The sequence below is a fragment of the Pocillopora damicornis genome, chromosome 4 (assembly GCF_964200805.1).
Source record: "Pocillopora damicornis chromosome 4, jaPocDami1.2, whole genome shotgun sequence".
NCBI lineage: Eukaryota > Metazoa > Cnidaria > Anthozoa > Scleractinia > Pocilloporidae > Pocillopora > Pocillopora damicornis.
In genome coordinates this window covers 15,701,113-15,722,624 of record NC_142673.1, presented here as the reverse complement: position 1 = coordinate 15,722,624, position 21,512 = coordinate 15,701,113, and the positions used below count along the sequence as shown (strand labels likewise).

General features: G+C 38.9%; 3 protein-coding genes and 1 pseudogene across 5 annotated transcripts; 1 reads left to right on the top strand and 3 right to left on the bottom strand.

Moving 5' to 3' along the window:
* Positions 1-136: 136 nt before the first annotated feature.
* On the bottom strand, positions 137-4,923 carry LOC149046999 (uncharacterized; annotated as a pseudogene).
* Positions 4,924-7,232: 2,309 nt separating this feature from the next.
* LOC113668352 (uncharacterized) lies at positions 7,233-9,136 on the bottom strand. The gene has a single exon (XM_027184238.2). The coding sequence runs from the start codon at positions 9,005-9,007 to the stop codon at positions 8,030-8,032; it is 978 nt and encodes a 325-aa protein (XP_027040039.2). The 5' UTR covers positions 9,008-9,136; the 3' UTR covers positions 7,233-8,029.
* On the bottom strand, positions 7,451-8,002 carry LOC149046998 (uncharacterized). Its single transcript, XM_089204208.1, has one exon. It carries the CDS (start codon positions 8,000-8,002, stop codon positions 7,451-7,453), a length of 552 nt encoding a protein of 183 aa, XP_089060334.1.
* Positions 9,137-10,238: 1,102 nt separating the features above from the next.
* On the top strand, positions 10,239-19,326 carry LOC149046997 (uncharacterized). Of its 3 annotated transcripts, none has more exons than XM_089202991.1 (9): positions 10,239-10,520; positions 11,535-11,660; positions 12,980-13,233; positions 13,723-13,837; positions 15,721-15,843; positions 16,343-16,465; positions 16,907-16,961; positions 17,427-17,717; positions 17,895-19,326. In XM_089202991.1, the coding sequence occupies exons 2-9, from the start codon at positions 11,600-11,602 to the stop codon at positions 18,166-18,168; spliced, it is 1,296 nt and encodes a 431-aa protein (XP_089059117.1). In that variant the 5' UTR covers positions 10,239-10,520; positions 11,535-11,599; the 3' UTR covers positions 18,169-19,326. The 3 variants fall into 3 exon arrangements, with proteins under 3 accessions (XP_089059117.1, XP_089059118.1, XP_089059119.1); XM_089202993.1 differs by having other exon boundaries at positions 10,326-10,520; positions 12,540-13,233; XM_089202992.1 differs by lacking the exon at positions 16,343-16,465.
* Positions 19,327-21,512: the final 2,186 nt, after the last annotated feature.

The window sequence follows — 21,512 nt, the reverse complement described above, 5'->3', positions numbered from 1 at the left end:
TCAAAGCTTCTAACGATTTCATTCCGAAAGATCTGTCATGCCCAAACATCTCACAAACCAGAACGTTCGATTGTACCGCTCTGCCCCAGTCTCCTTTGTAGCCCTCCTTAAAGGTTGTCACACCGGGTGCTCTTTCTTAAAGTATGTCTTTCAAGTATTTCACTTCATCTCCTGAAAGTGCTTCATCGACCACTAGAAGATCTCTCATGTACCCATCAAAAGTCGGTCTAGGCATGCTGTCTCGTTTCAACCCAATGTCGAAAACTGTATGATTATTATTGGTCAGGTCTAAAGGACCATTAGCAACACTCTTGCTATCTTTTATAATTCCACCAATGTACAGAATTCCCTCTTTTCTATCTCGGCTCCATGTGAACGCCACGTGCATCCATTTACTGGGGATGATCTTCCTTTGATTATGAGAGAACAGAACACAAAAGGGAACGAGGCTTTGTGCAAATCTCCGCTTCTCAATATACCTCCTAGGAAGGTAAATCGCTCTGGAATACACACTTGAGTGCTCTAAGTTTCTCTTCCTATTTATTAATATTACGTAGGAAAGAAAAGATGTATCTTATTCACCTACCAGTGACAGATATTAATCATATTAACTCCACGAGGATGATGAGGATTTCGAAGATTAGCACAAATTTGATGACTTTTATCAATAAAGATTCTGAACTGATGTGGTTCTGACCAGTCAGAATAGATATGAACTGGATGATCACTTGGAAGGCTCAAAACCTTTATCCAACACATGATACTAAAGCTGATAACTCGGATCGGGAGTGCTGGGGTTTCTGCGTAGGAATGCCGAGATCCATTCAAGTACAGTACTTTCCTGCCATCAGTATTTTGATAGGAAGCACCATTGTATAAACTTTTCAATTCATGAAAATAAGGGAAATACATCTGTTAACATGCATACCATACCATGTGGAACCCTCTTTACAAGAAGTTAAATGAAATAATGACATCATTAACTGAAAATATTTAACAACATTTCAAGAAAGGCAGCTAATTGATCCTCTCCAGGAAGTATTTACTGTATGAGGAAGTCGAAGAAGATTTTTCAAATTCCTGTGAAAATATTGGGAAAATGGCTTTAGCAAACGCGGCAAAATAACCGCAAATGTTTGCTGAAACTAGAGTTTATCCATAATTGTTAGCAAGAATTGGAACTTTTCACAACAATAGTGTTCCGACAAGTTCTTCCTACCAGAAGAAAGCGTTCTTTCATCTTACCTTACATTTAGATCAGACCCATTGAGTGCCCAATGAAAACGAAATCCTTTGAATCCTTGAATTAAAAAATGAATACTGGTGTGGGATGATCACGTACGATTTATCAAACATCAAACAGTTTTTGCTTAAGTTGTAAAGATGTTTATAGAAGTGCGAACTAAATTTAAAGCAAACAAACAATGACAAGAAGTCTAGAAGGCAAGTAATTGGACGATTTGAAATAATTCCCGTCTTGTCGTCCGAAAATCCACAAACTGCTTGATGTAAACAACATTTGGAAATACTACAGAGCGCTAAATGTGGTACAGCACAAGTGGAATAACTGTTTAATTTTTAAGCTTATGTACCTTTTGTGAAGAAAAGGGTTCTTAATAACCTTCATCTTTCAGAAAGGCAGTGAAAGAAATCCTGCAATAAGCCTCACTAGTGGTATTGCAGGGTCCTACTGTGGCCGAGCTTACGGTGAATATAAACTCTTAATATAACATGTGTCTATCAAAACACCCACCCACGCATAAGAATCCATCTCCGATCATATTGTCTTTGCATTTACAAATGTAGCCTTCAATAGTGTCGCTGCAAGTGGCGTTCAAGTGACATTTGGCACTTCCGGTGTTACATTCAATGATATCTGTATGAAGATAGAATCGATACTGTCAATCATCCAGACTTATACCTCGCAACTGTAATCACAAATAGGACAAGTGAAATGGTAACCGTACGGGTTGCAAGCGTTGTAGGTGTAAAGTTTGAAAGGAGCTGAAGTAGTAAAAAAACCTGAGTTTGTCAGTTATCCTCGGCTGTGAAAAAAAAACAAAATATCGCCTTCTTACTTTTGCACATTTTGCCATCTCCTGAAAATCCAGCTTTACACATACAGATAAATGAGCCCACAGTGTTGTTGCAGTACACTCGTCCGTATCTTCAACAAAACAATGACACCCTACGTTAAATAACATTTAAACAGTAGAAAATAATGCTCTCAGTGAGACAACTATCAAATCATTCTCACGATGTTATTTCAGTATGAAAACAGTTACCGCTCTGATGGCGAACGTCGAAGACCAGACCGCTTAACCAACTTTTTCCAAAATCTATATTACTCGTATATTGCTCAAATATAGCACTTTTGTTTGTCAAATTGCACAACTCGAACAATTAAATAATTGCTCACTTATATACGAAGAAATGATTGCAAATGGAAAGGTGAGGCTTTCTCTCAGGTCCTAGATCATTACGTGCAACGCTTTACGTGAAACAGGTGTATAACAAAGGGTGTGTAGCGATAATAATACAAACCTCTTTCGCAGCTTTCAGTTCTAGTCCAATTAGCAGGACAAACGCAACGGAGTTTTCCATCAATAGTTGGTACACAAGAAGCAGCCGGGGGACAAGGAGAAGTGCCACATAACTTCTGTTGAAAACGAAAAAGATAAATAGATTTCTAAGTGAAATTTCACTGAAATAAATAACCGTATGATGAAGAAATTACATGTACTACAATTTTCTTCAGAAATTTGAAATTTTCCTTAAAGTTGTTAGTTGGCTGGATGAACTTTACTGCCGGCCGATAGAAGTTGACGGTAAAACTTTATTCTGACATCTTATTCAGATAAATGCAGTTTTGAAACGATCCATAAAAAAAGACCTTTTCTTTTTATCAACAGTTATCCTGGTTGCACTGAAGGTTCACGCTAGCCTGCAGGGCAGGCGTAATATTGGCGAGCGCGTACTCAGTATTTTCTTTCCGTAAATTATGGCCGCCATCTTTTAATCAGGCGGAAGGCTGGAGAGAGAAAGAAATTTGTACCCAGTGGGTAAGCGACGGTCAAGAGTAAGGAGAGGGATGGGGTTGGGGGAGTGAATATATTTTCGCCTATGCCCACACCCTCCCCCCACCAATGCCTCTATCTCTAACTGGCGGGCTGAAAAAACCATCTCGAGCTTCTTCACATTAACTCGCCTTAATAAGACGCCTGCACTGCAGGCTAGGTTCACGCATTAGATTCTGCTCCTACGCCAAAACCTACATCACCTTCCATAAGAGTTCTTTTTAGTTTTGAACATTTTTAGAGCTACATAAAGGAAAAACCTCGGTGAGTTCCAAACGTTTCTTTTTTTAAGTGCCGTGTCTTTCCAACACCGTTTTCATATCTGCTCTCTAAACTATACTCTTGTCTTTACTACGTTCAAGGGAGGATGCCTTTCTTGCTAAGTGTTAAACATGGCGCCGCATTGATCACAAAATGAAACATATGCAGTATACCTACCATGGATGGATGATAGGAGAAGCCTTTCTTACAAATGAGATGTTCAGGATGTTGAAAATGATCAGAGTCACTGAGTTCACATTTTAATTTAATGGTTTCTGAAATTCCAAGATTAAAGGATGAACAGAAGTTCTCTGCGTAACACCTCAATTCACACTGATCTTTGTTATCAACCATTAAGGACTTAATGACGTGATTCTCGAGGTAATCGTCTTCCACGGGTTGAACAAACTCCAAAATTCTGCATGTTTCTGATAATAAAAAAAACATGAAAAATGCTAAACGGAACTCAAGCTGATTATGATGTGATCTCACAAAAACCAAAAACCCTATCTTCAGCAGATTCTATGTTAACCAGGTGTAAATATTTTTATGCTAAGAAGGCTAATAGTGAATTGAGGTATTTCTCCTTGAATAAGTGATACATCATAATGAATACGGAATTATTTAAAGTACTAAATAAAAACAATTGAATCGTTGAATTTTGGGGTAACTGTCATGGAATTCTCGTACGCTTAAAAGAGATTTGTTGCCGTCAACTGCTACTTATGAAAAATTGTCGTGAAGAAAGGTCTTTTGCCCCGCAATAAGAAATCTTTGCTTCAAAATATAAACAAGTGGTGTCAAAGAAAACGTTAATTAATTAAGCTTGGATCGAAGAGCTGTCACTGCGTATTTTTACGAGTCAAGATAAAGTCTTAAACGATTTCTTTTGCAAACTCACGACTTCCCTTTAAAATATGAGATAATTTTCAGTTTTTAAAAAGTCTTTCTTTAAAAGCCTTTCAACCTGACATGAGAGTTGATTGCAGAGTGTTCGTGCAAGACTTGATACTTCACAAATTTTTACGCGCCGAAGACCACTAAGAGGACAGAACTCCTACTGTATCAGTTGAGATATCATGCAAAGTCCTACTACAACAATAAAATTAATCATCATATACTAAAATAGTAAGGAATGTTGAAGGCGCACTCTGATTGACTACTCAAACTCCGAATATTCTTTGCTTTTCATCTCATTCCTCCTGTCAGTTGCTAAGAAATTGAAAAATTGAAATTGAAGAATGAAGCACTTTCTCTGGCAGCTTTTCGCGTTGTCGATGTTGTCGCTCAGTTTGTCCATTGAGAACTCTGGTTTCACGGTTTCAACGCCGTTTTTTTTTTCTCAAAAAAATGTTTCTAAATTCTAAATGTCTAAAATGCATGTTAATCATTCACGTGTTGCGGTGGACTTAGAAAAAAATTCTACAATGTGGCGGCGCCGAGAGAAAAACAGCTCTTTTTTTTTTTTCTGCTTGCGAAAAAATTTTTTCGTACCAGCAAAAATGACTTTCGGGCTAATAGATGTTAGGTACAGCTTGCCCGAAGGGTAATCCGCAAAATTGACTTTCTTTTCACCCCGAACCATGTCTGATTGTCCAGCTGGTGGCCTTGTGAACTTTAATATATCTTAGGTTGTGAATTGTTTATATTCTCTTGATTCCGTTAAGTTTTTATTTCTCCACAGTTGAAGATTTTCCAAATGCCGCTGAAACAAGCCTTAAGCAGCTGCAATGTATAATCTTTTAACTTTTACAGTCGTTTCAAACCATTTCGCATAATTGTGATCATAGTTGGTTCGAAGATGTAACTATTCACTGTTTGGCTCTGCATGGCCGAGACTTCATAAGCTTGTTTACATTTCTGTCAAGACGCTAACTTCACGTTAATCAAAGAACCCAATCGTCCTCACGTACTTTGTATGCTGACAAGATTTATCTCCAGATTTCTTTTCCTAAATCTCTCGCTCTAGAAATATGGACCATTTTGAAAAAAATAATAATCACTGTGAAACAAAAAATGAGTACATGAATAAGCGTCAGGCCGCCAAACAAGTATGAAAACTCACAAGGGAGTTCAACTACTGTGATCTGAATCGCGAGAAAATAAGGATATCTTTCTTCTTGTTTTCTCTTGTCTGAATACATTGAGTGGCGCTTGATAAAACATATATTTCTTTCAAGATTTTAGTTTTTGACTTCTGAGATGCATTGAAACCCATGTATGCATCCAAGTTATCTGATGTCACTGGTTATTGAACAGTTTTTCACTACCACGAAGCGACCCCGGTAAATATCCACCGCTAACCACCAACACTAAGGTGAATCAGCTGTTTTAGTGTCTACTAAAACAGTGAGATAATATAGCACAAAAAGAAGACTTTAACCACTCATTTATTCCTGCAATGGTTATAATATTTTTGGGCGCAAATCCTACGCGAGTTGCTCGGAGGTAAAAAGGCAAAGAATAATCGGAGTTTGAGTTGCCGATAAGAGTGCGCCCTCAGCGCTCTCTACTGTTTTACGGTTCTTGAAATACAGAAAGACCGTATCTTATTTTGGTTTTATCTTTTGCGTGATCATAGTAAGCGAGTTTCCGTCGCATCCTTTGACAAAAAAGTTAAGTTGAAATATCCGGGTTGGTATATTTCGCAGACCCCCAGTCGATGGACTGCTAAATCGGCTACTCTCTTTCTGTTTATATCATCTTGATTCATCTTTCTTGGTTTTATTGACAATCATTTTAACGGCCCCGCTTGGTGCGTGACATCGATTCGACCTTTTATTTGCAATGGAACTTCATTGCGTTATTTGACCTTGAAACGTCTCGGCTTCAGACAAGGTGGCGGCATAGACGACTTTCATAATGGCGGGCGTAGCGCGAGGCCTGGTTAGAACGGCATGAAAACGAGGTCACAAAGGCCTCAAACTTTCATAGTATAATTATTGCGTCCTCCTTGAGTAGTTTACGCGAGTGCGATTTTTCTTACGGAAGATGATATTCCAGGCGCTTCTCTGCTTGGACGAAAGCCTGAAGAGCTGAAAAACACAGAACTATGTTTGTGGCTTAAGTGCCGGGGTGATTTGGGAAAAGGTCTGAAGACAAAAGCGGAGCTCGTGAAACGAGTGTCCGAGTACATCAGAACTGGCAAAGATAAAAATATTGTTGACCCAGATCCAGACAAGATTTACAGTCGCAGAAAAGAGCGATTGAGCACCTTCACTGATGTTAGCGGAGAAGAGGGTATTTTGGTGCAGTTTCCCGACGACGGTTGGGGCACTTCGCTCGAGAAAATGTCAATGTTTACCAGAGTCGAAATGAATCGCCATATCTTAAATTCGGGAAAATCCATGGCGGACAAAGACCTCCACATGGTCCCAACAAGCTTGTTAAAAGCCAAACGATTCTTGGATGACGAATATCTCGAGGAAATTCAGTGTACGAGTGACCAAAGGTATTTTTATTTCAAAAGCAAGTGCTGCCATAGCTTTCGGAAGAAGGTGGGATTCTGCAATCATGTGTTGGCCCTCATGTTCAAGTTATGTAAGTTTTCCTTATTTAACTGTGCCTCAACAAAAGATCTGTTGGAAGAGGAAGATTCACATGCACCCATAGCCTGCACATCTCAATTGCAGCAATGGCATAAGAAAGGTGGGGGTTCAAATATTGCCCCACAGCCAATCATGGAAGTTGAAGTGACCAAAACCATCCAGAAATTCAGTTGATAATATTGTACTCTCCGTTTAAAGTTTAAGTTTTCGAGACTCTTCCTGCTCTCTTGGAATTTCCAGTGACCTTCCATGGGATAGGTATGGATAATATTCTGAAACATGATCTTTATCTACCAACCAACAGAGTATAAGGAATTCAGAGGTCATTAAAAGTAGTGTAGCAATGTTTTGTTTCCCTTTGTCTTTTATTTAACTATAGAGGAAGTGTCTTCTGTTAAAAAACGTGACTACAGAGGCATACCAAGCAATAGGTATTTTTCCTTGAAAATAACAAATGCAATGCAAATTTTCTCCAAAAAAGTGATTGATTTGGAGTTTATTTTGTTGTAATTTTTATCACCTTTATATACACAAAATAATTACCAATTTTAGTGTACCATTTCATCACACTGATATTATGTTGGGTTGTGCATTACACAAGAAGGCACACACTGCCCACATTTGGTTTACAACACCTATTTGGTGAAGGGGTACTACTCTGTCCCAGATGTGAAAGTTTTTTATCTTGTTGATTGCCCGTTCAATATGAATTCTGAGATTAGCAATTTCTTGGGTCTGTACCACATCTTCTGCTGGAATTTGATTTGATCCTCCCAAGAAAGGTGGAAGGTTGAGTGAAACTCCCAAAGGCAACAAATCTGAAATAGTGAAACCTTTATCTGCCATTATGGAGTCTTTGTCCTTGAAGGGTAGATCTAAAAGGCCACTTCTTCTAACAATCTCTCTGTCAGAGATGCTTCCAGTATATAATTGGCTGATGAATGTAATTGCCCCTCCAGGAGAAATCCCCACCGAACCCTTAAGTGTGGTGTGATGTTTGTAGCTGCTGAAGAGCTCTCCATTCAATTGTAAGCTACTTGGCATCTGGCATCTTACTTCCGTACAGTCAATTATCACACGCGTACTCCCATATTTATTCTTGAATGCTTCAGGCATTGTTCTGTCTATCACTTCCCTTGAAGGCTAAATGTTAATGTGACCAAACTTAAAGTACATGAAATTGATCCATGTTATGACTATCCGACTTACAGTCGGTGTTGACACGTTGAACAAGTGAGCAAGATGATCTTCATGAAACCCTTGTCTTAGTCTGCACATTACAAGAAAAAATTCGTCCATTGGCCTAAAAGACCTAGCTCTTCCTTTTTTCGTGAAAGAGTCCTTTGACTGATCCTGGTCATAATCAACAGGGACCTCACCATTTCCAGAACGCCAGTAAGCAATGTTTCCTCCTCGTTCTCCGGGATCAAGATAATTGTACACCGCCTCAAAAGCATCCCAGTTATTAAAACCAGTGTAAAAAGCTGCTGTATTTTTCTTAGCTTTCAAGTTCTCGAGCACAAATTGTTTCTTTGTAAGGTTTGTGATTTGCCGCTGAGCATTTTCTAATCGCAATTTAATGTCATTGATTTCCTGTTCTAGTTCTTCAATTCTTTTGTTTTTGTTTGTGATGGTTTCCGTCAAATCATAACATTCCTTTTCTGGCAAGATTATATTCTGATTCTCAACAACACTGGTAGTCAAACCGATACTTACTTCCACTTTTTCTTCCAAATCAAATTTTACCACACTCTCGGCAGATGCATTCGATCTAGAAACAGCGGCAATCGACGCCACTGGTTCGTAAACGTTCCTTTCTGTCGGTGGTTTCCTCTTGCGAGGCGACGTGCGAATCCAGGAAAATATCGAAGGTATGGCGCCAGGTTTTAGACATATTTTCCCCGCAAGAGTCTTTTTTAGATCTTCATTTCTAAAATTTCTGGAACAGACCTTTGTTGAGTCGGATATTTTAAAGTCTTTTCCTTCGTCTCGCCTGATGGCCTGTATCCATTTCTTCTTTACTATTTTTTCTCTAGGAAATTGAAAGTACGACACTTTCGACCCATGCTCTTCGCGATAGCCTTTTTTGGTGCATCCTGGAACGCAGCAGTGTGTAGGCATTCCTTCCTGTTCCTAAATGTATATTCTAAGCGGTGATTGACCCCAATTGAGTATTATTGTCTTCACACAAAAGCAAAAACCTTAACCTAAAACCACTACAGGCGCGCTATGTTTACGTCTGAGAGGCCTTTGTGGCCTCGTTTCCATGCAAAATCGTTACCAGTTCCGCGCGCCTTCGGCCATTATGAAAGTTGTCAATTGCTTATGCAACTTTGTTTCGCGAAACTTCCGAACAGGAAAAAATGAAGTTCATTTTCAATAATAATAAGAATAAACAAAGGAGAAGATTATGAGTTTCTCATAAACTATTCTCAGAAAATTGCGCTTATTTCATGAATGTCACACGGAAGCGGCAGTAATTAACCCAGAAATAAAATGCGCAAGTATATGCTAGTTATTACTTTTCAAATTATCATGCTCAATATTTTCGCTTTAAAGGATAATTATCCGTTGTCACTCTGAAAGTTTTTCCGCAGAAGATCTCGCCGGCTCAACCACAGCCGTTAAACATTAATTTTTAGCTCATCGTTTGTCGATTTTGGTCAACCGTTTCTCGGATAAAGCTATCCGTTTTTGGACTTTGGTCAACTGTTTAACGTTTCGGGCTGACCGTTTTTATTTTTGGTCAACCGTTTAACAGTGTGAGCCATCCGTTTTTGAACTTTGGTCAACCGTTTAACGTTTCGTGCTATCCGTTTTTATTTTTGGTCAACCGTTTGAAGGCCTAAGCTATCCGTTTTTGGACTTTGGTCAACCATTTAAATTTTTTGCCATCCGTTTAAGCGGTTATGGCATCCGTTTAAACGCTCGAGTTAGCCGTTTACAACCGTTTTTCGAGACCGTTTAACGGAAAAGCGTTAGTGTCCGTTTTCCCATGGAGGGTCACATATGCTAATTACTATTATTGCTATAATAGGACTTTGCATGACCTGTAAACTGACAAAGTAGTAGTTCTGTTTACTTAAGAAATTGCTTACATCTAAAGTCGTTCAGCCTTCAAGACAGTGTTTTTATTATTCAGGGAAAGACCATTGAAAACGTTACTTGGGTAGGAGGCCTGGCGAAATACAGAAAAACTCTCATAACAATGATTGGCCAAGAGAAAAAAAGAATCGACCTCACCGCCTGAAGAAGATTCGCAATATGCAGTTCAAACATCGCCGGCGATTGACATCGGAAGTGACTACATAATGAGACAAACAATTGCACTTAATATTCGCGCAAATTAAGTATAACTAATACATAAATCCCACAAATTAGAGAGTGGACAAAACAGCTGGTAATTTTTGGTTATATAAAATTGATTAAAGAGATCTTCGGAAATTTTCTTCGTCGAGCTCGTTACAGCATAACGAAGGTAATCAGAGCGACGAAGGAGGTTTGAAAAAAGATTTCTAAAGCAGCCGATGTTTTTACGTTTTGGTATCTTCATTTCTTCCATTTACAATTTTGTAAATGCGATTCAACCCATTTTTATTGTGGACCTCTTTCCAAAACCGGCGTTCGCACAAAGGTAGGAATTGTAGAAAAAGTTGGTTCAAGATATGGTAACTAAAGTCTGAATTTTTTGCGTTCATTCACAAGCGCTTGCTTGTTGAGGGAAATGTTAGTTAGCCGTCACGTACATGTTGTAGCATTAAGGAAGCTGTCTTCACCCTAATCGGTAAAATTGTTCTTATTGCTACGCACTTTTTTGCCTTTACAAGTGCGTTCACGTTCATCCGGCACGGTTACATTTTGAGTGTGGAAAAGAAAAAGGTCTGGAAATATGTGTGAAAACTGTGAGACCCTTGCAATTCCTGTTTACTTGAAACTTTTATTGTATATTAAGATTAAATGATCTTTGGCATCAGTCGCCGATAGATACATATTAAAGGCCGCATGTAAGCTTACGAATCTCCATGGAAGAGATGCTTTCTATTTCATTATGAAAGGATTTGTTAGAGGGCCTTCTTGTCGGATGTGCACAACAGGAAGCAGGTGTCAATGGCTTTTCCTTGTGGCAAGTTTGTTAAACGGTCCACAAATTGTCAAAAATTATCAGGTATTGTCGTGTTTTCAAATACGTGCACGCTCGTGTAACGAGACCGTTGGCTTCCGCGCGACTAAGTTTTCCGCAGCTACCTTGAAGGGACTCTGCAAGTAATTTTCCCCTCATGTGAACCGATCAGTTATAAAAGTTTTGTGATAGGTGCAAATGTTTACAAATTTCGTGATGCAAAGTGACCTGTATTCGATCATTAGGTAACAAATTAGCATACAACGACAACACTTTAAGGCCTTGCCGAAAAGGAAGTACAGAAAAACCCAGCGAACTCGAAGTCCCGAGGAAAACAAAAAAAACGGTTCGAGCTAGCGGGGCGCAGCTAGTAAATAAGGGAAGAGTTGGGCCCAAGGGAAATGGGATCTTGTTTGAGTTACTGGGGGGTTTGAGTTGGCTGTGTTCGAGTTAGCGTGGTTCTACTATTGTTTTCACAATTAATGTTTCAGCTGTCATCCCAAAAATGATTTTATTTTTAAAATCCAGGTTGTAAGCAGAGCTGTGGATCTCCTCGAGAGTGACGAAAAAGTGATAAAGTTGATGTCAAAATCATGTCCACTACATTTGCTGCTCTGTGGAAGATATTGTTCGTTTCATACGCCTATGCGCAAGGTTAGATTTAATCTAGAAGAAAAATTGTGCGAAAATTCGGTGAATTCTCATGCACACTTTTGTCGTTGAATATTCCACTAGCTATGGTTTACAATGTGTCTGTAACTCGAACGAAGGAAAAAATTACAAAATTACAATCAGCAACACAAAAGCGATATTACCCTTTGCAATTATTACTGTGCTCAGCAGTAAAGCGTTCGTTATAGATACGCGAGTTTATATAAACTGGAATGAAAACTTTAGAAGGAGGGTTTTCAAATTTTCTGCTCTTGACCGCAAATTTCAGAATACTTCCTGCTCGAATGCACCCAAAATGGTGATTTTTTTTTGCAGTATATTCTGTCAAAGTTGTAATGAAATGAAAGTGAAACCCCTTTTTTCGTAAAATCTTAGCTGGTATAGCCTTTCCTTGTTGAATTTCTTTAATTAGCTGCTCTTAGCTAGATACACCCTTCCTTTAAAGTGGTATAGATCCGGTTGAATTTCTAGCCTTCCATATAGTGAGTGACACCGAAGTAGAGACCTTATGCTCAACCCTTCAAATAAAACTCAAATTTCTTGCCTGTGGCAATCAAGAATTAAGAAGTGGTATTCGGCACGTAAAACTTTGTGAAGTATTAAGTCTTGTACGAGCACTCTGCAATCAACTCTTATTTCGGGTTGAAAGGCTTTTAAGGGAAGACTTTTTAAAAACTGAAAATTATCTTATTTTTGAAAGGGAAGTCGTGAGTTTTTACATAAATCGTTTAAGACTTCCGCAGTAAACATCTTGACTTGTCAAAAATACGCAGTGACAGCTCTTCGGTCCAAGCTTAATTGATTTACGTTTTCTTTGACATCACCTGTTTAAATTTTTAGGTAAAAAATTCCTTATTGCAGGGCAAAAGACCTTTCTTCGCGACGATTTTTCCTACGCAGCAGCTGACGGCAACAGATCTCCTTCATGCGAACCAGAATTCCATGGCAGTTGCCCTAAAAAATTAAACGATTTAATTGTTTTTATTTAGAACATTAATAATTTCGTATTATGATGGATAACCTATTCAAGGATAAATACCTCAATTCTCCAGTAGCCCACTTAGCAAAAAAATGTTTACACCTGGTAAACACAGAATCTGCTGAAGATAGGGAAACTGAACAATAAAGAAAAGTAGGCTGGATTGACGATTTGCTCTTACGTGCTTATCGCCCGAACGTAGCTGAAGTCCTGTGGCATATACAGCTGCGTTACATTGTTTCATGTTGGTTTTTGTTAGATTACATCATAATCAATTTGTGTTCCGTTTAGCATTCTTCATGTTTTTTTTTTTTATTATCAGAAACGTGCAGAATTTTGGAGTTTGTTCAACCCGAGGAAGACAATTACCTCGAAAATCACGTCATTAAGTCCTTAATGGTTGATAACAAAGATCAGTGTAAAGTGAGGTGTTACGCAGAGAACTTCTGTTCATCCTTCAATCTTGGAATTTCAGAGACCAGGGGCAAATTAAAATGTGAACTCAGTGACTCTGATCACTTTCAACATCCTGGACATCTCATTTGTAAGAAAGGCTTCTCCTATCATCCAACCATGGTAGGTATACTGCAAAGGAAAGGAAAGCCGAAAATATACTCCCCCACCCCCATCCCTCTCCTTATTCTTGACCGTCGCTCACCCCCTTGGTACAAGTTTCGTTCTCTCCTCAGCCTTCCGCTGCCATGAGAATAAAAGATAGCGGTCATAATAAATACTGAGCACGCACTCGCCAATATTACGCCTACCCTGTAGGCTAGTGTGAACCTTCAGTACGACCTGAATGACTATTGATAAAAAAGAAAATGTGTTTTTGTATGGATCATTTCAAAACTACATTTATCTGAATAAGATGACAGGATAACGTTTTAACGTCAACTGCTGTCGGCCGGTAGGAGTTAAAGAAAAGTACATCCAGCAAACTTAAAACTCTAGGGAAAATTTCAAATTTTTGAAAAAGTTGTAGTACACGAATTTTTTCGTGATATGGTTATTTATTTCAGTAAAATTTCACTTAGAAATTTTTTTTATCTTTTTCGTTTTCAACAGAAGTTATGTGGCACTTCTCCTTGTCCTCCGGCTGCTTCTTGTGTACCAACTATTGATGGAAAACTCCGTTGCGTTTGTCCCGCTAATTGGACTAGAACTGAAAGCTGCGAAAGAGGTTTGTATTATTATCGCTAGACACCCTTTGTTATATACCTGTTTCACGTAAAGCGTTGCGCGTAATGATCTACAATCTGAGAAAAAGCCTTCACTTTTCCACCCGCACTCATTTCTTTGTATGTTAGTGAACAGTTTTTTAATTGTTAGCGTTGTGCAATTTGACAAACAAAAGTGCTATGTTTGAGTAATATGTGACCCTCCACGGGATTTCAGGGAATATGGTGAACGCACGCTCACGGTACACTAGCACGCTAAAACAAACGAACGAGCACGTTAGCTGCGTGTAAGTTACTTGCCTCATCAACTTCGCAGCTATTGTCTCATTTTGTTTCTGACCAGTACTCTATTGTGAAACAGGGTGACATCGAGTTCATTTTTGAGCACCATCCGCACACGTATAAAGTTTTTGTAAGAAACATATAATGATCACATAACTTCTAAAAGTTAACAATGTTAAAAAAAAGTAACAATAACATCTTGCTCGCAACTTTGCACGATATTACACGGTGACCGTGCCATTTTAGAACACGCTTCTTAAAGTTAAAGTTGCTTTCGATTTGTACAAGAAGTACGTCCTAAGCTTTAAGGCTTTTTAGATCACCGATGCGCCCGGCCGATATACGATACTCAGTATCCAGTGCAACTAATTTGCCTAACATAAACGAATACCTCGACTAGTTGTCCATCATTTAAAACTGTGTTTGAGTTTTTTCCTTCATTTTCGAATTCCTCATTTTCTTAAAACAGCTTGCAAAACACGGGCCGAGCGAGCAAAGTCCTCTGCTCTTGAAATCGTACATGAACTTTTGAAGGTAGCAAACACAAGCTTTTAAAATAATAAGAGCGAGCTTGTATGATGCAAAGCAAACGGCTTGAGTGTAAACTGTGCTATTTATATTGTTAAATTTGTTAACCGTCAAGTACGACAGTCCGTGTGGTGCAGTGTTAGCGTCATCGTTTTTTTTTTCTTTCTACTGACGGAGTGTACAAAATGATGAAATATCTAATACACCCTTTTCTTATTAACAGACAGTCTATTTGCCAAACTTTAAGCGTTGTAGATTCCTTTGACTGTCGTCACCTATGCCTTCTTTATTCTCTTAATAATCACCAATGTTTACATGCTAGGATTAGCTAAAATCAAAATAATTAAGAACGCGGTTTTGTTGAACAATGGCTAAACTCTGTTCAATTAACGGACCATAATGTTTTTATGTTAAACGATAGACTAATTGTGCCATCTAAGTGTTTTAAACAAACGAGTTTTCTTAAGTCTGTGAATAAGGGTCCTCCTCTTTCCTCTACATTTCATATTAATGCGAAATGATTCCACTGCTCACTAAAACATGGCGAGTCAAACTTTCTTTGTGAAACGGACACAAGAAAGCCTTATTTCCCGCTATCCAACTGCTTGAAACCTTTACTTCCACCTCGCCATCTCCTCAAGGTAAGCTAGCGTGTTAAGGAACAAAGGAACTTAGCGTGTTTAAAAAAAAAAAAAATCTAGCATGTTATGGAAACAAAGCTCTACCGTGTTAGCCAGATATGAACAATGGCTACAACACACTTTCTAAAATCAATTGTTTTTATGCGCATATCTTCACGGTAAGCGTGTCGTGCCATTAGCGTGCGAGCGTGTCATAACATACCGTTTGCGTGCGTTCACCTTGTTCCCTGAAATCCCGTGGGGGGTCACACACAGTAGCATAAATTGTGAGAAAAGTTGGTCAAAGAGTCTGGTGTTCGCCTTTCACCATTAGCGCGAACCCTTTTTCATGCCTTAATAACATCGAGCGAATGGTTTGATAGTAGTCTTACTGAGAGTATTATTCTCTAGTATTTAATCGTTAGCTAACGTAGGGTCTCACTGTTTTGTTGAAGATACGGATGAATGTTCCTCTGGATCGCATGACTGCTCAGCGGACGCGTACTGCAACAACACTGTGGGCTCATTTACCTGCACTTGTAAAGCTGGATTTTCAGGAGATGGCAAAAAGTGCAAAAGTAAGAAACCGATATTTTGTTTTCTTTTTATTTTGTTACTTTTTTTAACATTGTTAACTTTTAGAAGTTATGTTATCATTATATGTTTCTTATAAAGATTTTATACGTGTGCGGATGGTGCTCAAAAGTGAACTCGATGTCACCCAGTTTCACAATGGAGTACTGGTCAGAAACAAAATGACACTTTACGTAAAAGCTTTTTGGAAGAACTGTAGAGACTGTGTTCAGAGCCAAAGATAACTGACAATGCATCCACCCACATTTAGCTGTTTCTTACTCCGGAGAGTGTCACGGTATGATATCTGGTAACCAGTTCGAAGTGTTCAATAAGTGATATCTCAGGTTTTTTGCTAGTTCAGCTCGTTTCAAACTTTATACACTTAAAAACGCTTGCCACCCGTACGGGTAGCACTTCACTCGTCTTATTTATGATTATAGTTGCGTAAGCGAGGAGGTAGAAGTCTGGATGATTGATTGTATCGATTCCATCTACTTATAGATATCATTGAATGTAACACCGGAAGTGCCAAATGTCACGTGAACGCCACGTGCAGCTTCACTATTGATGGCTTCATTTGTAAATGCAAAGGCAATATGATCGGAGACGGATTCTTATGCGTGGGTGGGTGTTTTGATAAAATCGTGTTATATTAAGAGTTAATATCCGTAAGCTCGGCCTCAGTAGGACCCTGCAATACCACTAGTGAGGCTTATTACGGATTTCCTTCACCGCCTTTTTGAAGCATGAAAGTTGTTAAGAACCCTCTTCGTCACAAAAGGTACAAATTTGAACAAAATTAAACAGTTATCCCACTTGTGCTCAACTACATTTAGTGCTCTGAAGTATCTACAAATGTTGTTTATATCAAGTAATTCGTTGATCTTCGGACGACAAGACGGGAATTCTATCAAATCGTCCAATTACTTGCCATTTAGACTTCTTGTCTTTGATGGTTTTAAATTTAGTTCACACTTCTATAAATATGGTTAAAACTTACGAAAAAAATTTTTATGTATGATAAATCGTGATAAAACCATACCAGTATTCATTTTTTAATTCAAGGATTCAAAGGATATCGTTTTCATTGGGCACTCAATGGGTCTGATCCAAATATAAGGTAAGGTAACAAAACGCTTTATTCTACTAGGAAGAACTTGTTGGAACACTACGGTTGTGAAAAGTTCAAATTCTTACTTACAATTATGGATAATCTCGAGTTTCAATGAGTTAATTTTTTTTGAGAACAGGACATAATAGTCGGAGTTATACAGCGGCTTTGACAGATCAAAGTTTTGACCTACAATATTGTCTAAAATGAATTGCATCCAACACACAATTGCGGTTTTTTTGCCGCGTTTGCCATAGCTATTTCCCCATTTTTTCACAGGAATTTCAAAAATCTTCTTGGACTTCCTCGTACAGTGAATACTTTCTGGAGAGGATCATTAAGCTTTCTTTCTTGAAACGCTGTTTAATACTTTCAGTTAATGGTAGCATTATTTCATTTAGCTACAAGAGGATTCCACATGGTATGACATGCGTGTTAACAAATGTATCTCCCTTATTTTCATGAATTGAGAAGTTTGTACAATGGTGCTTCCTATCAAAATATGGATGGCAGGACAGTTCTGTACCTGAGTGGAGCCAATCGTTCCTACGCAGAAACCCCAGCACTCCCGATCCGAGTTATCAGCTTTAGTATCATGTGTTGGATAAACGTTTTGAGCCTTTCAAGTGATCGTCCAGTTCACATCTATTCTGACTGGTCAGATCCACATCAGTTCAGAATCTTTATTTATGAAAGTCATAAAATTTGTGCTAATCTGCGAAATTCTCTTGGTGCAAAACCTGAAATGTTTAAACTCTGTAACGGGTAGGTGTTTAAGATACATCTCTTGTTTTCCTGCGTAATATTAGTAAATAGGAAGAGACACGTAGAGCACTCAAGTGTGTATCCCAGAGCGATTTACCTTCCTAGGATGTATATTGAGAAGCGGAGATTTGCGCAAAGCCTCATTCCCTTTTGTGTTCTGTTCTCTCATAATCAAAGGAAGATCATCCCCAATAGATGGATGCACGTGGCGTTCACATGGAGCCGAGATAGAAATGAGGGAATTCTGTACATTGATGGAAATAAAACAGATAGCGAAAGTGTTTCTAATGGTCCTTTAGACCTGATCGAAAATGATCATACAGTTTTCGACATTGGGTTGAAACGAGACAGCATAAATAAACCGACTTTTGATGGGTACATGAGAGATCTTCTGGTAGTTGATAAAGCACTATCAGGAGATGAAGTGAAAAACCTGAAAGACATACTTTAAGGAAGAGCACGCGGTGTGGCGACCTTTGAGGAGGGTTACAAAGGAGACTGGGGCAGAGCAGTACAATCGAACGTTCTGGTTGGTGACATGTTTGGGCAGATCGTTCGAAATGAAATCGTTAAAAGCTTTCATGTTTTCTTGTTACGAAAATGGAAGGTGCATATGGGCATGAACATTATCAATTTCAATGAAAATTATTCCACGGGTACCATTGCAGCATTTCTGATCGAACAACAAACCAAGAGGCATAAAAAACTCATTCGTAGACAAGCTTTAAGCTGGCAACCAGAACAGGTGGAATGAAAAACATTTGAAGCAAATAGATCAGAAAAAACATTTTATTTTAAGTTGTTAGTGCTGTACGATAAATGCTGCATTTTCTTTAATCTCCCACAATGGGTGACTCGCATGTAGTTGTTCAATCTCGACTACGAGAAAAATCAGTTAGCTAATAAGAGACTGTGATAAGTCACTCGTTGAAATTCTTGTAAAGAGGACTACAGATTCACTGACGAATGAGCACGGGGTTTTATATGGCGTCAAAGAAACGCTAAATAACACTAAGTTAAAACTGTTCGGTGCACCTGTCGAAAACTGTGCGTAACTGATTCATAGCGAGAGATTATAAACTATCCACCAGATGCATTAATCAACTTTAAACCGTGCCTCATTGCAGTTATGACCAGCTTAACAGTGAAGTTTTAAATTTCTCGTAAATGGCAGTGGCTCATGTAATATATAAGGCCATTCCTCAAAAGTGATTTATCAATTTATTGTAAAAGAAACAGGCCACAATGCTAGCCGAATTTTAAGGCTGATAAATGTTAGTATATAAAAGTTCAAAGTTAGAAATCATTGTTTTGGCAATGACATCGAACCAGTCGTTCTTTTTTCTCATCTCCACCTTTCTTGTTTAGAAAGCTCGGAGAAAAATCCGTGTGCTAATCCACCGTGAAAAACCTTGTAATTATTTTTACTTAACTTCATTTGTAGCTTATCACATTAATAGTTATGACGATATTTTTATTGATGTTGTCATTAATATTATTGCTATTTTAATATCATTATCAATGATTACATTTAAATACTAACTGCAGCCTTCAAGTAAAGCTTTTTAAAAGTCGGGTCTCCTCAGCGATTAAATTTACTTTAGCAGCAGTTATGGCTACAGACGGTCATTTCACTGGGACCTAGGGTTGAAGGGGTGAAAAATGATAGAGCCATTTTTAAAGCGCGTCGAACGAAAGTAATCCCAGAATACATTGTTTTTCTTTACCTCGCCCTATAATTGGTCAAAAAAAAACTGGCCCCACCCGCAGAGCCTCAGTTACAATAACCTTGAATGAACAATGGAAGGAAACGGTAGCGCTTAGGTGAGTGAAGAATAGCGAAACAAGTGGGAAAATATCGCTTAAGACAACTGCGTGAATAATATCACTGAAAGAACCAATGGAACAGTTTACAGAAATATCACTGACTCGCCTCTCCTCGTTTGGTTTTACGGAGTCGCTCCTTTCCACCAAACTGCAATCGAGCAGAGAAACAACGTTTGTTACAATCCTCCATGTTTGTAAGTACCATAACCAGCTGGGATTATAGATATCAATTTTTTCTTCTTTATTGACATGTCGTAGTTTCTGAAGCTAAAACTGAGCATATTTTGCCAAAGAAAAACTCCCAGAATAAGATGGATGGTAAGTTTTGTGCTCGGTAAAGAAATAGAGAAAGATGTTTTTCGTCACGAGCGTGGGAGAAAGAAAAAATTCTGAGTCCCCATGAGGAATCGAACCTCAGACTTTCGGATTCCGCGCTCGGATGCTCTACCACTGAGCCACAGAGACTAAGGTGAGCGCAGAATCCGAAGGTCTGAGGTTCGATTCCTCATGGGGACTCAGAAGTTATTCTTTTTCCCACGCTCGTGACAAGACGAAAAACATCTTTCTCTATTTCTTTACTGAGCTCAAAACTTACCAAATCTCTTATTCTATTTACAAACCTTACGCCATCGACGTTGCTAATCCTAGCAAATGTATCAAATGTATACTTCGCACTCGGACAGTTCGAGAAAGGGATTGATTATCTAGAGAAAGACCTGAAAACTAGCAAAGAGTTTCATGATTGGGAAGGAGAAGCAATGGCCTACACCAGTTTGAGTGCCGCTTGCCATATTTTATACCAAAATGAGAAAGCCATCGAGTACTGCGGAAAGGGACTTAAAATTTTTCGAGGTAAACGAATCAGACAAGGTGAGGGAAGAAGCTGCCTTAATCTTTTAAGCTATTACCTCCATCTTGGAGATTACGCAACAACCTTGAAATATAGGGAAGAAGCCCTCAAAGCAATTCTTTCAAATCAGAAGAAGGAGATATCCGTACTCAGTCAAGCCAAGATTTGCAATATATTTATGCAGTATGAAAGGTCTATCGGGCGCTGCAAGATAGCTCTTATTATCAAAACAGCCATGGCAGACCAGCAAGGCAAATATCAGTGCTACTTGGCCTTCGGCAAAACCTATAACAGCCTCGGTCAGTATAGAAAAGCAATTCACTATGCGAATGGAAGTCTCAAAATGGGCGAAGAACTGGAAATCGGAGATGGATCCCCCTCGAGTATCATTGGCAATGCACTCTACTATCAAGGTCCCTTCGAAGAATCAATTGAATATTTCACGAAAGATCTTCCAATATGTAAGGCACCCAGAGATCATTTCGGCGAAGGAGACTACTACTCGAACATTGATACTGCATATTTCGCATTGGGGCAGAATGTCTCCAGCTACAAAAGTCTTCACCTTTTGCAAATCAAGCTCGGCAAACAACATGGTGCTCTGTGCATCGCAGAACAAGGAAGAGCCCTGTGGACCTGCTTTCAGCGAAGTATGAGGTAGAGGAAAGCTCTATGGATGTTACTGCGCCGTCTGGCTGCATAAATTTGGCTCCTCAGTTCTCGCTTTTTTCTACTCTTGTGGTGAAGCCCTTTTTGTTCTAAGGTTGTGAACACGTCTCTAACGCTATGGCCTTGACTTACAGCCGATCTACACTGCTTTCCCTCAGATTCTGGTGGAAAAATCCGACACAACTCATCAAACCTTTGCGGCATTCGGAGTGGACCGCTTGCAAACTTGCTGGAATCTTAAAACCAACCAGAGGAACACGCGGCGGGATCCAACGCAAAATACAGGCGGATCACAGAGTTAACCGTATTCCTACAGTTATCTCAAGACGAAGTCAGTTCAATATTGGCTGTCTAAGGGCTAAGGGAAAGCATGATTCAGTAAATCATGGGAACTTATTAAATATTCAAAATCACACCTCTTTGACCCATCAAGATCCGAAGTCAATAGC

What these genes read in the sequence shown, in the direction of transcription:
- LOC113668352 (XM_027184238.2), bottom strand. Translation starts at nt 9,007, where the DNA reads ATGCCTACACACTGCTGCGTTCCAGGATGCACCAAAAAAGGCTATCGC.
- LOC149046998 (XM_089204208.1), bottom strand. Translation starts at nt 8,002, where the DNA reads ATGCCTGAAGCATTCAAGAATAAATATGGGAGTACGCGTGTGATAATT.
- LOC149046997 (XM_089202991.1), top strand. Translation starts at nt 11,600, where the DNA reads ATGTCCACTACATTTGCTGCTCTGTGGAAGATATTGTTCGTTTCATAC. An exon ending in AACTGAAAGCTGCGAAAGAG is followed by an intron (nt 13,838 to 15,720) that starts GTTTGTATTATT and finishes GTTTTGTTGAAG; the next exon opens with ATACGGATGAATGTTCCTCT. An exon ending in AGATGGCAAAAAGTGCAAAA is followed by an intron (nt 15,844 to 16,342) that starts GTAAGAAACCGA and finishes ATCTACTTATAG; the next exon opens with ATATCATTGAATGTAACACC.